Genomic DNA, 13,417 nt, shown 5'->3' with positions numbered 1-13,417 from the left:
TTTTTAAGAAGTTTAGCGGTGACGAGGAGTGCAATCCTGTGTTGTGAAAGACACTCTGACATCTTTACTGCATTACAGTGAAACCTCTGAGGGCAGAGACACACCGGAACATTTCATGTTTTCAAACTCATTTATTTTGGGACAAATTCTGTCAAAGGAATAATTCAGGGAAAATACTCTGATTCGCTTTCTTGCTGATAGTTATGACCAAGATTGTTACTACTCTTATGTCTGTTCGTTTAATATGAAGCTAATGTTACCGCCAGTAGCTTGTTAGCTTAGCATAGACAGGGAACAGCTAGCCTGTCTCTATCAACCAAATCCACTTACCAGCTCACCAGCCAGTTTATATCTACTTTTTTCAATTCGGATAAAAACCGAAGTATGTGCCGGACTATTTCCTGGATCGGAAACTGTAAGAAGTGAATTTATTGGCCACTTGGGGGCAGCAGCAGATACGGAGGAACATTATTTTCAATGAAGTCCTGTTTGAGTCCATGGATTTAAGTCCAATATTCACTCTGTTTTAGATCTGTTTTTGGTCTCCAGAGGGAAATATCTGTGTCTTTAGCTGCTGAATGCTCCACTATGTTATAGTCCTATATATAGTCCCTAACTGTGTCTGTCTGCTGTAATGTGGGTTTCCGCTGAAAATAGCTGCCTGTTGCAGCTGAAAACTACCGTATGAGAGCTGCATTTGGACAGAGCCAGGCTAACTGTTTCCCCCGTTTCCAGTCTGTATGCTAAGCTAAGCTAAGCTCAGGCTGAGCTGTAGCTTTGTATTTAGCATGCAGACATCAGAGTGGTATCAAAGTATATTTCCCAGAATATCAAAGTAGTCCTTTATGAATCCTCAGTGTGTGTCCACCCTTACTACCAGAGGACTTCAGCACTAAATTACTGCATATTATACCTCCTTTTGTTCTTTCCAACAAAAGACAATTTTACATATAAAAAAATGACAACGCAATTCAAGAAATGAGAAGGCCTGTCTGATTTAGCCCCAAATCTCTGGAAGTGTTTTTTTTGTTTTTGTTTTTTTTCTTGTTGGAGGGACAGGTTACTTTCACAGTTCAGAACACCAGATGTTACAGTATTTAAAACATCACATTAATGATCTTTTCTTTGCTGAATCCATTTCCTTAAAGGTACACTGAATTAACAATAAGGCATATTCTAAAACATTTCCAATTCGATTCCAAACCTCGACCCCTAAAAGTATCTTCCAAAAGCTAAAATTTGAAGCACATATTCAATTTATATATTACAAAAATTAAAAGACATTTTGCAGCTTTTAACATTTTTGACCTTAAAGGTAAAAATCCATCTACAAAGAATATTTTGCACAAGTTTCATGAGGGAGAGTCGTCCCACCGATACAAATGGCCTCAACTCTCTCGCGTATTTTTCATATGAACAGAATTCACATTTTCACACAGACCGATAAGATTGTCACATTAACATAAGATGTTGCAAAAATCATATTGCTCCACAATGGCTGCGTGAAAATAAGTCTTCGGGCTGAGCACAGCGGCCTTCAAACCAATACTTTAATAAATAAAGAGAAAGTGTGAAGCGGATGATTCCTCTAGTTTTTGGTCAAAGGCTGTTTGATGATGCAGAGAGGCTTAAGTTCTGTACAGTGTGAAAACAACTGCAGTTTTGTTGTTTTTCCTTTCTCAGACTGGACATTTGCATGATCATTTAATGCCGTTAAGTGACCCTCAAACCCTTCAAACATGTTTGAAACACAATTTTCTAAACTCCACGGGCTTCGCTGACAAACCAAACATCTCTCATACCTGAAAAACAATCTTGGTTTTCATCCAATGACGGGCAAAGACCCCGCCCCCCCCCTCGTCCTCCTCCTCCTCCTCACTGCACCACCACTGCTCCTAACAACCCTAACTCATTATTGCTTGCATGTTAATACATAAAGTATGGGGAACCATTCTTGTCTCTGAAAACTAGAAATATTTCACATCAGACTCCGGCATGAATAACAACAAGGGTCCAAACTAAATAAAAAAGCACGACTCTGCCTAATTCCCTTTGTGTTCCCCTCAGGTTTTCTTTCTGCTTTAACATGGACAGACTCCAGTTTGTGGGAAGAGACACAACATGGACGTTTGCTGGTGTATTCAGGATGTAGCAAGTCACAAATTCTTTGGAGTTTCATTCGATAAGCCGAGATGATGGAGCCTGCGGGAGTTTTATGTACCGTCCCGTCGCAGGATGCAATGTTTTCACGCACACACACACACTCTTTTGATATCCACGCAAACTAATCCAAATAAAGACACACACACACACACACACACACACACACACACACACACACACACACACACACTCACTGCCTTTCTCAATGCAACTCTTCTGAAAACACAATTGGCACAGATTATCAAAATAAATACCCTGGAAGCTTGGCACTATGCAAAAGAAACTTCACATTTTTTGAAAGAAATCTTATAAAAAACTATTGAATAATCTCAGTCTACTCCACGTTTTCGTTATCCTCACTATTACTTATATACTATATGCTGATGAAGGTTACACCAGTGTCGTAAACCTCTGAATGACTTAACTACCACTGAAACAATATAGCTCCTATTCAAATAGATTTTTTTTTCCACAAACGTACATCAAAATGAAGTATCTAACATCTATCGGACTATAGATAGTGCTGTTGTCTGGTATGCATCTCTTTATAGTGCCTCTTAATTTTTTTCTTCCTCCCTCTTCTTTCAAACAATCAGTTTCTTAAAAGTAATCTCTGAAACCCAGAAACTAAATCTCTTTTAGTTCTGGGAACAGATAAGAAGTCAAGTACACCTTCCTCTGTCTTGTCCCGCCTCAGACAGATGTTTCTGTGTCTGTGTGGACGTCTGTCAGGGCGGATTACCTCACAGGTGTCCCTCCAGGATGCTGGTGACAGCCTGGTCCAGCGAAGGGCCTGACGTGGCCCTGGTCGGGGCTGCAGAGGGGCCCTGCAGGCGCTGAAGCTCCAGGATGCTGTCAATGGCACTCTGTAGATGTTCACTGAGCATGTTGTCCTCTTGGAGGGGGGGAGGCGGCGGGCTGAACCGCTGCTCCGGCCGAGGTGACGCATCCAACCTGTAGCATTTCAGTTTCGGGGCGCTGACATCTCTGGGAGGCAACTCAAAGCAACCAGCCTGTGGCTCTGGCATAGAAAGAGGATTTGGGGCTTTTATTTTGGAATTGGGTGCTGTCTGTGGGACTTCCTTTGCAGTGTTACAAGGCAGAGCTCCGTTGGAAATCTCCTTGACATGCTGAGGACCCTGGGATGCTCCGTTGGGTGCCTGAGAGTGGCGTTCGTTCACAGCTCCGCCGCCGTTGGTCAGCTGCCCCATGTGGTCCCTCTTCATTCCCGGGTCGCAGGCCGAGTTGTGAACCACCTTACGGGAGCCGCACTCCTGCTTGATGGTGAGTCTGAGAGCCCCGCGGGAGCTTGAGCGGTACGTCTTCAGTCCAGGGGGCCGGTCCGAGAGTCTGGTCCAGGCTGGTGGAGAGGAGGGGCTGCCAGAGGAGTACAGCTGGGAGGGGCCGGAGGACTGGGCGCCATGGGGGGAAGATGCTGATGTAGCCAAGGCCATCATGAAGGACTCTGGAATAAAGAAAGACTGAACAACGTCACTCATTTTGATTCTCATTTCAAACCCAAATCACTTCATCTCTCCATGCAGGTGGTTTTTAGATATCGGTATCTGAGACACCCACAAACATACAAAAACGTGAGTCCAGTTTTCTTCATTTCCATGAAATATCTGGTGGTCAGATGATCATAAATTAGAGCGTTAGTCAGAAGTGTTTAAGTTTGCTAACTTTGTCTAAAAAGCCTGTAAAAGAAGGCAAGATGAACGTATCACACAGAACATGTCAGCGATGCAGGCTTATAAAAACCTTCCGTGTCTTGTAAGACTGGGACATTTTGTGCATTACAATAAAAAATGTATTTATTCTTACAATGGCAGTGAAATGAATGTCATTTAAGAAGCACTGAAAATGTCAATGTGGATCATCTATACTGTCGTCACTGTCAACTGTTCATATTGGCACTACTTTATATCAAATATTCAATATGAATATATATAATTATTATAATTATTATGTTCTAATTATTAATTTGGTTGAAAGGACCCTTTAAATTCTAGTCAAAATCCACGAGGATATCAGATATACCCGGCTGAATTACAGGGAAGTGTGTTAAAAAAGACGCACAAGAAGTTTGATGACAGGAACAGAGTGTATATGTAATGTTGTAAAACAATGTGTGAAAAATGTTTTATTCAATGCTGAAGCTACTTAAGGATGAATGTAAGGGGATTTTGGGGAAGATAAAAGCTCAAATCCAAATCTTTTCACACGTATTACCTCCTACATCCTGCTGTGGATGAGGATTAACTTGCTCCTGTGCTTGTTCCCATTGAGTCTGGTCCTGTTCTTTTACCTGTCGGCTGTCAAATCCTATTATTTTTCCAACAAAAAACATTTTTATTTTTATGTATTTTTATTGTAACACACGTTCAGGGACTATGGATGAAAAACACATTTGCACCAGTGTCTAATAATATTCACTGTTTCTCCAATAAAATAAATAAATGTAAGGGCTTTTTGTTTTAGCTCGCTTCAACTATCACTTGCAATTTGCATAATAAGGGACTAAGTTCTATATTTGTATTATTATTCCTTCAGAAGTCCCAGCAGCCAAGCCTGACATTTAACAGTTTTCAAGAGCTTCCTTCCCCTTTCCCAACTTTTTAATTAACATAACAACCCTGCCTTAATTTGCTCTTAACCTCTCACATGTAATTTTTTCGTCATCATGCAGAGTCTCTCTCAGCACGACCCCGCTCCACATTTACACAGCTTAATTACACATTCACACCTGGGAGCTGCTCGGGAGCAAATATGGAGGTTAAGTGCCGCGCTCTGAGGCACAGCCAAATTAGTTTGGAAGAAAAAATAAAGAGAGCGTGTCACTAATTCACTTTTCCCGTCCATGTTTTCTGTTTCAGTCCTGGGATTTGAAACGGCATCTTTCTTTCTACACACACACACACACACACACACACACACACACACACACACACACACACAATAAAGTAGGTGTTGATGGTGGTGTTTCCTGCTGGGACACTGACCTGGGTCTCTGCGGACTCTCCGCCTGTCCTCTGCTAAAGCGCATCGCTCGGCCTGGAGGAAGAGACGCTCCAGCATCACCATCTCTGCTGACGGACTCTCCTGCTGTGGAAACCAGTTCATATCCCATCACACACACACACACATAGCTGCATCTGTCTGCTCCAGACAGTACTGGGACGATGACTCTTTGGATTTGGTTCATTTAATAGTCTCGCTGCTCGATTACAAATGAATGAGGCCTCATAAACAAAAGACACCTGCTCTCAAGAATAGCTCATTAACTGGACAGTTACAGCGAACTGGTGATTTATGATAATAAAGTTACGTTTTTACAAGAAAGAAGATAAAAAAGTCAGAGCACTTTCTAAATTGACTCAACTGGAGTTTCATTAATGTCCCAACATAGTTTGGATTTGGAAGTGAAACTAGATACACAAGATATTATATATATATATATATATATATATATATATATATATTATAAATACAGGTACAGAGAAAGAAGGCAGTGGATTGTGTCTCACCTGGGCCTCTCTAACCAGTAGCTGCCTGTATTTGTTGACCATGTCCTTGGTGCGTTTCAGCAGGAAACCGGACACAGAGTCAAACTCCTGGTCCACTGTGAGAAGAGGAACATGATCGTAGTCACATTGACTGTTAATGAAGTGATTGCATCCCACTGTGGGAGGTGAAGAATTAGCAGAGCGGTTGTTTTCCAACAAGAGGCAGTTTGTTTATAGCTCTATTGCAGCTATTTAGATAATCGGCTCATCGTTTAAGTCACTTTTCAAGCAGAGATACCAAATATATTCCCTGTTTCCAGCCCCTCGAGTTTGAGGATGTGCAGCTTTTCTCTATCATGTGTGATTGTAAACTGAATATATTTTGTTGTTTGGCTGTTAAAACAAGCTGTTTTCATGACTTCAGCTTGCTGGCAAAGTAGGGCTCTGAAACATGATTCTGATGACACGACACTAAAACTCTCCCCTGAAACCCAGAGTGATATTAATCATAATTATTTACAGTATACTTCAGTGCAAAATGTTGCATTAGATTATGTTCAGGCTTTCCATAGACGTAACACTACCAATAATATATCAGAGGTGGACAAATTGACTGACACCAATCACCCAGGTTATAATAATTATTTGCAGCATGTCCCTAATTTATGTTTGTCATTTAGCATCTAAGATGTGCTGTATGAGTTCTTCTGTTGTTACCAGCTGCTGTCACTTTTCATTTTGGATCTTTAGTTGAAGTAACAGCTTTATAAATACGCAGAAATCATCATAAACCAGAGCTCACTAACCTAGATTGAAGTCATCCTGAGTGGGCAGGTGACCAGCGCAGGTGTGATACGGCAGCAGGCGTCTGACAGCGTCCTTCAGGGTGGAAAAGGCCGTGCCGGTGAAGGGGGTCTGAACCGCCGCGTGGTCCAAACAAATCTGCTGCTGGAACCTGAAGACCACAATGAAAACTGTGCGTTAGCCTGAGCTGCTGCACAAAACAGCCTCGAGATACAGACTGGCTAAGTAATAACACATGACTGTAGTGTTTTAATTTACTTTGAGTACTGACTGATGTAATGCAACATGTTACTCAATTCAAATTTGCTGTCGTAGGTTTCTTATACACATTAGCATGGTACGCTACATCTTGCTGAAGGTAGGAGGAGCAGGTGGTAATGTTAGCAGTGCTGGTGGGGATGGCAGTAGAAACAGTAGTGTGTGTAATGTGTGTAGTGTGTGCAAAGATGTGTTGCCTCAGAGTTCCCATAAAATACAGCGCAGTAATCCCACTACAGCTTCTTTACATGTTGTACAGAGACCAACCAACCAGGACTCATGTACAGGAATGCTACTTTCCTTTGAGGTATTTTGATGAAACATGATCTTACTTAGGAAAATGCACCATGTGAGTAAAACATAAATAAAGGTGTTACAGCTCGATCCCTTCAAGCTGTCGTACGGAAGTAGAGCAAAATCCTGGCAAAACTTTTGAGTCATCAAATTACCAAAAAGCAAGTGACACACTGTGAACCTGGGGCTTTTGGAGCAGTTGCTCTCCTTTGGCCTTTGTAGTACTTCTAGTAGTATCTGAAGCAGTAGATGGTTAATGTACAGGTGGTAGTTGTAGTAGTCACAACAGTAGCCACATTAGCAGTAGCTGTTGCAGAAGTAGTAGAAAAGTCCTGGAGGACTCGGATTAAAAAACATCACTGAAGGATCAGACTTAATCCGTGTCTGTGAAACCAGCCAACTGTTGATGAATTAATAAATGAACGGGCTGATTATTACGGAGGTAAGAAAGCTTCTTTGCAGTAATATGAGCAGTACAGTCAGCAGGAGAAGACACGTCAGCTTTGGGCTCGTATTCATCTGCTTTAACTGATAGACGTAAAAAATGTTTTTTGTTTTTCTTTTGAAGGATAAAAGTAAAAATCCTTCACTTTTACTCTTCTCCTGATAAAAAAATGTATATATATATATAAAATATATATATAAAAAATAAATTTAGTAAAACTTAAAGTGGTGAGAGTTGCCTGTGAGGGTCCCACATGACTCCTTTTACACGGTTTTGTGTTTTTATTTGAGCCAATTTTCTACAATTTCACGTCTATTACATCAATTGAAAACTTGTGAAGAAAATCAATAAATAAAACGATGTTGATGTGAGTCTGAGGAGAATCTTTTCTGTCTAAACGTTTCATCTGCTCGCAGCCTCTTACCTGTGCCTGCGCACTGCTGGTGTGAGCCTCTCCTCTCTCGGCTGCTCCAGAGGACCTGCCAGCTGGCAGCCAGATAACATTTTGGATGAGATCAAAGGACGGAGACAGGGGTGCATTTTGAAGTCATTAATAATACGTTTGCTGCATTTAACAAATAAATAATCATTTCAAAGCCTGCCATCTCTGTTTCAAGACCGGAGCCAATTCAGTTTAATCCACAGAGGAAATGATTTGACTCATTAGAGAAATTATAATACCTGTTATTCTCAATGCAAAACAAAACACACAAGTTATATAATATAATTAGAGCTGAAATTACTAGTTAATTACTAACTCAGTTAGTCAGGCAGAAAATTAATCTGCAACTTTTTCAGGTTTCAGCTTCTAAACTGTGAATATTTGCTGGTTTTCTTAGTTGTTTTATGAGAATAAATGTCATATCTTTGGGTTTTAAGACAAAACAAAGACACTTAAATATGTCAACTTGGGCTTTGGGAAATTATATTATTACAATTTTCACACTTCTATGACATTTTATAGACCAAACAATCATCAGATGATGAGCGATGCGGCCCTAAATCTTATAATAATGGAAGAATAAACCAATATATTTATCTTACATAGTGTTATTTTTGGATTACATGGGAGATTTAAAGGTTTTTTCCCAACATTCAAATAAAAGTTTAACATACAAACATATTGCCTTTCTTAAATCAACTGGACTTTAAGTAACCTTGGTGCCGGTCTGCTGGCCCGTTAGGACGGGGGCACACTCTCTGGGAGCTGGGGGCCCGTGAACCTGGACACCCTGGGCTGCAGGAGTGGTGGAGGAGGGTGGATGGACATCGAGAGTAAACGCTTTACTCTCCACGACCAAGGCAGCTGTTGGCTCTGAAAAGGGAGACAATGATGATGATGATGATAATCATAATAATGACAGCAATGATTACAGTGACGATGAAGAGCAAGTGATAACGGTTTATTATTCGCTCTGTGTCGTATTTTGGTTGAAGCTCACTGTTTTGTGTGTGCTGCTGTTGGACAGCGGAGTCGTCTCCTCCTTTGGAGAGACCAGCAGCTGTGAGATCAGGCTGCTGCTGAGGCACCGAGACGCTGGCACGCAGAGGGGAGGGACTGCTGTGGACTGAAGCGTTGACCGAGGACTGAGGCTGGGAGGCCGACGAGACCTGGAGCTGGGGAGCCGAGGCCTGGACCTGGGGCAGAGGCTGGGAGACAGATGACTGGATTTGTACCTGGTTCTGGGCAAATAAGGCCTGTGAGACCTGGAGCTGATGAGCGACCTGGTACTGGACTTGGGGCTCGATGCAAGGCTGGGGTGCTGTGATCTGGGGGACTGAACTCTCAGGTCCAGGCAGAGTGATCTGAGGCCCAGCCGGAGGGGAGAAACTCGTCGGAGCTGGTCTCTCTGAGTCCTGAACAGGAGGGGAGGAGCAGATCAGCGGTGTGTCCTCTGGGTCCGAGTGAAGCGGAGAAGCCTCGACGCACTGGTCGGACATCACGGCGCGGGCGTCCTGACCAGAGACTGCGTGGGTCTGCGATTGGGTCTCTCTCTCGTTGGCGACCGGGGAGGCGAGCGACTCCATCGGCACCACCGGCAGCGCTCCGACCAACAATTCAGATGTGATGGGAGAACTAAGTGCTTGCTGTGGAGGAAATGATGAAGAAAGAAGATGAACAACTGCAGTTAGACAGCTGTTAAACTAAACAGCAGCATATAAAGTGAATAAAGCCATGGACACGATTCTGAATGCAAACTCTGACCTGTTGCAGATGTTGCATAAAGGCCTCGTTCTGACTCATCGAGTGGGTCACCTCCTCCACTACCTGGGTCACGTCTGCTGGGGGCATCAAAAGTTTAGGGATCTCCACAGCTGGATCGGGGGCCAGAGGTGGTTCAGGAGGAGGCTGCAGGACTGTAACTACAGGAGGAGAGGAGGACTGCAGCCCTGCAGGGGTGTGCTGCACCGAGACATGCTGGAGAACGTGTCCGTACGGCTACAGCAGGAGAAATAATAGACATCAGAGTTACTTAAACCTGAATTTAATACTTTTCATGTTTTTTTTCAGTATGTTGAAATTCAGGCGGCGCCTCAGTCAAGTGGTGTAAACTCAGGTGTTTTCTATCATCTGTCTTCAGAAAAACACCTGTTTTCACATCACAGATTGGGGTGCGGCCAGGAGGGCAACATGTGTGCACGTTTAACCCCTCGAGAGTTGTAAGGCAGCACTTTTTCATCCTTTTGTAATTCAGTGTTTTAGCCATTTAACTACAAATCCAGCATATTCTACATTGTCTGACCATTATCAAATACATGCTATACAGTTTTATTTATGTTTTTGGCTGTTTTTTTTCTACCATTACAAACATCCCAACCATCCATACTCCAGCGATGTAGTATTGCACTTCCACAAAGTTGCAAGCGTCAGAAAACAGTCAAAATCAAAGCGGCAAGCTTTAAAAACATCCTACATTTCCCACAATGCACCTCAAAAACATCCTTTCATTAAACCCTTTCTCACTGGTAAATGACCACAACTTTCAAAACTCCATGTTCCCAGTTTGAAACATTTTCTGTTCAGTATTTTCCTCCAAGCCAAGCGAGCCCTGATGACATCAGCAGGGGGCTGCTCCGTGTGTATAACTGTATGCAGACTTCATGTTGACTGGATTAAGTAAGTTTCACGAATCCGCTAACTGATTTTCATTCTGCACGGATATGAATGGAAACCAACGTGTGCCAGCAACTGTAAGAAAAATACATTCAAAGGACTGAAGCACAGCAGCATGGTTTGTCACACTGATAATTAACACACATCACGATGGAGGATTTGATCCATAACCTCACCTGGGATAGTTGGTGGAAGGCCTCCTGTGAGCTAGTCCGCTCCTCTTGAATGGCTCTTTCTGGCAGCAGCACCACGGAGGCCTGCTGGAGGCTCAGCTGTCCTTCTGTCACTCCTGTCTGAGGACCCGGGGCCTGGGCAGCAAAAGGAAGCCCCTGAACTACTGAGGGGCCATTAACGATCGAGATGGAAGTGAGATCTGGGGAAAGCATTCCTGAACTGTTGATCAAGGTAATGTGGTTACCAAGAGCGGGACTGTGGACCAAGGTGGCCCGCTGCCCCTGCCCTCCTGGAGTGTAGGTTCCAGCCAGCTGTGCTGGCATCTGGAAGACAGTAGGGGGCGCTGACTGTAGCTGCAAAGGTCCTGAAAGCACAGTGGCCTGGCGGAGCGCTAGCTGCCCTGTTGGGGTGGTGAAGACAGGGCTGAAGTTCAGCTGTCTTTGGGGCACAGTTAGGATCTGAGAGCCGTCGACGAGCTGTCCAGCGGAGGGAGTCAGGCTGTGGACCGACGGGCCTTGGTGACCAGGGGTCAGCAGCGGTCGAGCTGCACTGGCAGGCTGGGAGATCGTAACAGGGGACTGGCCTGGAAGAAGGAACTGGCTTTGGCCTTGGAAGAGTCCCTGAGGCTGGAGCACAAAGGAGCCACCCTGGTTGACCAGCTGCAGGCTGACCTGCTTGTGGAGCTGCTGGGTGGGCTGCGGTGGCGGAGCTGCAGGCTTTTGGCCTGGAGGTTGGGAGAGTAAAATATTTGGTGAGGCAGTCCCAGGGACAAACGTAAGACCTGGAGTGTGTTTTTGCCCAGAGGGCTTGGGGCTAATTTGAACCAGTCTGGGCTGAATGCTGATAGGCAGCTTGGGTTGGATGGGAAGAGGGGCACGCTGCAGGAGGATGCCCGGTGCTGCTGCTGCTGTTGCTCTCAGGGTTGGGGTGATAAGAGGACGACTGGTCACACTGGGAACAGCCTTGTGGATGATCATACTGGATCCCTGGGCAGGACTCAGAGAGAATGAGGTCTCTGGAGAAGCGGCAGGGAACACGTTTCCAGGCAGGAGCCCCATCAGCTGAGGAGGGGCAGCAGGTTTTAGAGAAGGGCAGCCCGGACCGACAGCCAGGAGAGAGGGCTGAGGAGGCTCTACTGCTGCCTGGGTGTCTCTGGGCAATGCTGGGGTGACGGGCAAGGTCACAGACTTGGGTAAGAATGGTACGGTGGGTGGAGAGAGGAGAGGGGCAGGTGAGTACAGGGACAGGCTGTCCCCGGATTGGGCCAGACCTGCCTCCAGAGCCATGGTCTGCTCTGTGATCTCAGCCTCCTGCAGGCTCTGCTGGAGAATATCACATGCCACCTCTGCCTCCTCCGCTTCCTCCACTTCTCCCTTCTTTGCCTCAAATCCAGCCTCCACAGGTGTCCCGCCCTGCACCACCTGTGGGTCTTCCCCACCCTCCGGCGATGACAGAAGGGCCTCCTCCAGGAAGGACAGGTCCACACACCCAGGTGGAGGCGTGTCTGGGGAATCCCTGCCATCTCCCAGCAGAGAGACGGGGCTCTAGAGGAGGAAACAGTGGGAGACAGAAAGAGGGACAGACAACAGGATAAAGGAGGGAGAGTGAGAAGGAGGGGAGAACTGTGTGATTATCAGGAGTTTACAGGAAGCAGTTTCAGGCACAGGAGAGAAAAAAAAGTCATTCTCATGGGGAAAATGCTGGTTGTTGTGACGCTGCCGGCTGTGGATCCAGACACTCACCGGGGCATCTGTGAAGAGGGAGGGCTCCCCAGAGGAGGAGTTAATGAGCAGGTCCTCAGTCTGCAGCTGGTGGGATGAAATCAGTCGATTTTAGGTTGGGCTCGCAAAGTCGTGGTGAGAAATGAACGCAGTATTACATTACGACTCTTTTTTACACTGTCAGCCTTCCTCCACACATCTCACACGACCGCGTGCCAAGAAATAGTCCCATCTCAAATTAATCATTTGCACTATTGATTTTTTTATTTGAGTCCCTCTCTATTTAAGACTCTTTTGTTACCTCATTGGTCCCATGAAGGAAGTCGTTCAGGGCTTGGGGGTCACTGCGAAGACGGAGAGAGGGCGGAGGTTAAAAAAACAATCGACATCAGTCAAATCTCTGAGAATATTTGGTGCAAACCAAAGATTTTGCACATGATAAAGTTTAAAATGGCACCACATTAAATCTTACATAGAGAGCAACAACAAAGCCCTGTCCAAATACTTAATATTAGCTTACTTTCAATCATCTACAGGATCATTTTTATTCTGAAGACTCACCACAAAACATCAAGTAGACAAGTCCCATCTTCATCCTCCATGTCAACTAAGAGGAAGAGGAGGACAAATGCAATCATGTGAACAACATTTAAACCAACCAACACATTTTACTGTTGCATTTTACTGCAGCTACTGATTGTTTTCATTATCAATTTTTAGAATCATATGAGCAGCATCACTGAGGTCGCTATTCACCATTTAGGAAATCTTATCTAAAAAACAAAAGGCTGCTTCAGAAAGCTGCTGCACAGACGGCATCACTCTGGTCCTCAGAAACCGGCACTGACAACCCATTACTTTATGAATTTAAAAAAGTACGCACGTACAGTATGTACAATATATGTATTTATATGCCGGTTTTATTGTTGTATTATTC

The 13,417-nt window shown here is 44.4% G+C and overlaps 1 protein-coding gene across 1 annotated transcript; it reads right to left on the bottom strand.

Moving 5' to 3' along the window:
- Positions 1-2,906: 2,906 nt before the first annotated feature.
- LOC139298125 (BRD4-interacting chromatin-remodeling complex-associated protein) lies at positions 2,907-13,082 on the bottom strand. Its single transcript, XM_070921000.1, has 12 exons — positions 13,042-13,082; positions 12,782-12,824; positions 12,502-12,567; positions 10,762-12,303; positions 9,677-9,910; positions 8,913-9,558; positions 8,628-8,785; positions 7,895-7,956; positions 6,476-6,624; positions 5,691-5,785; positions 5,166-5,268; positions 2,907-3,628 (listed from the first exon to the last, which is right to left on the bottom strand). The coding sequence occupies exons 1-12, from the start codon at positions 13,080-13,082 to the stop codon at positions 2,907-2,909; spliced, it is 3,861 nt and encodes a 1,286-aa protein (XP_070777101.1).
- Positions 13,083-13,417: the final 335 nt, after the last annotated feature.

The sequence above is a fragment of the Enoplosus armatus genome, chromosome 15, assembly GCF_043641665.1.
Source record: "Enoplosus armatus isolate fEnoArm2 chromosome 15, fEnoArm2.hap1, whole genome shotgun sequence".
NCBI lineage: Eukaryota > Metazoa > Chordata > Actinopteri > Centrarchiformes > Enoplosidae > Enoplosus > Enoplosus armatus.
The sequence above is the reverse complement of the archived record's forward strand: the minus strand, read 5'-3'. Positions and strand labels throughout refer to the sequence as shown.

Bases quoted from the DNA above. Each gene is read 5' to 3' on its own strand.
- LOC139298125 (XM_070921000.1), bottom strand. From the start codon at position 13,082: ATGGAGGATGAAGATGGGACTTGTCTACTTGATGTTTTGTG. The intron at 12,825-13,041 runs GTGAGTCTTCAG...CCGTCTTCGCAG, and splicing joins TGTCTACTTGATGTTTTGTG to TGACCCCCAAGCCCTGAACG. The intron at 9,559-9,676 runs GTCAGAGTTTGC...TTTCCTCCACAG, and splicing joins TTATGCAACATCTGCAACAG to CAAGCACTTAGTTCTCCCAT.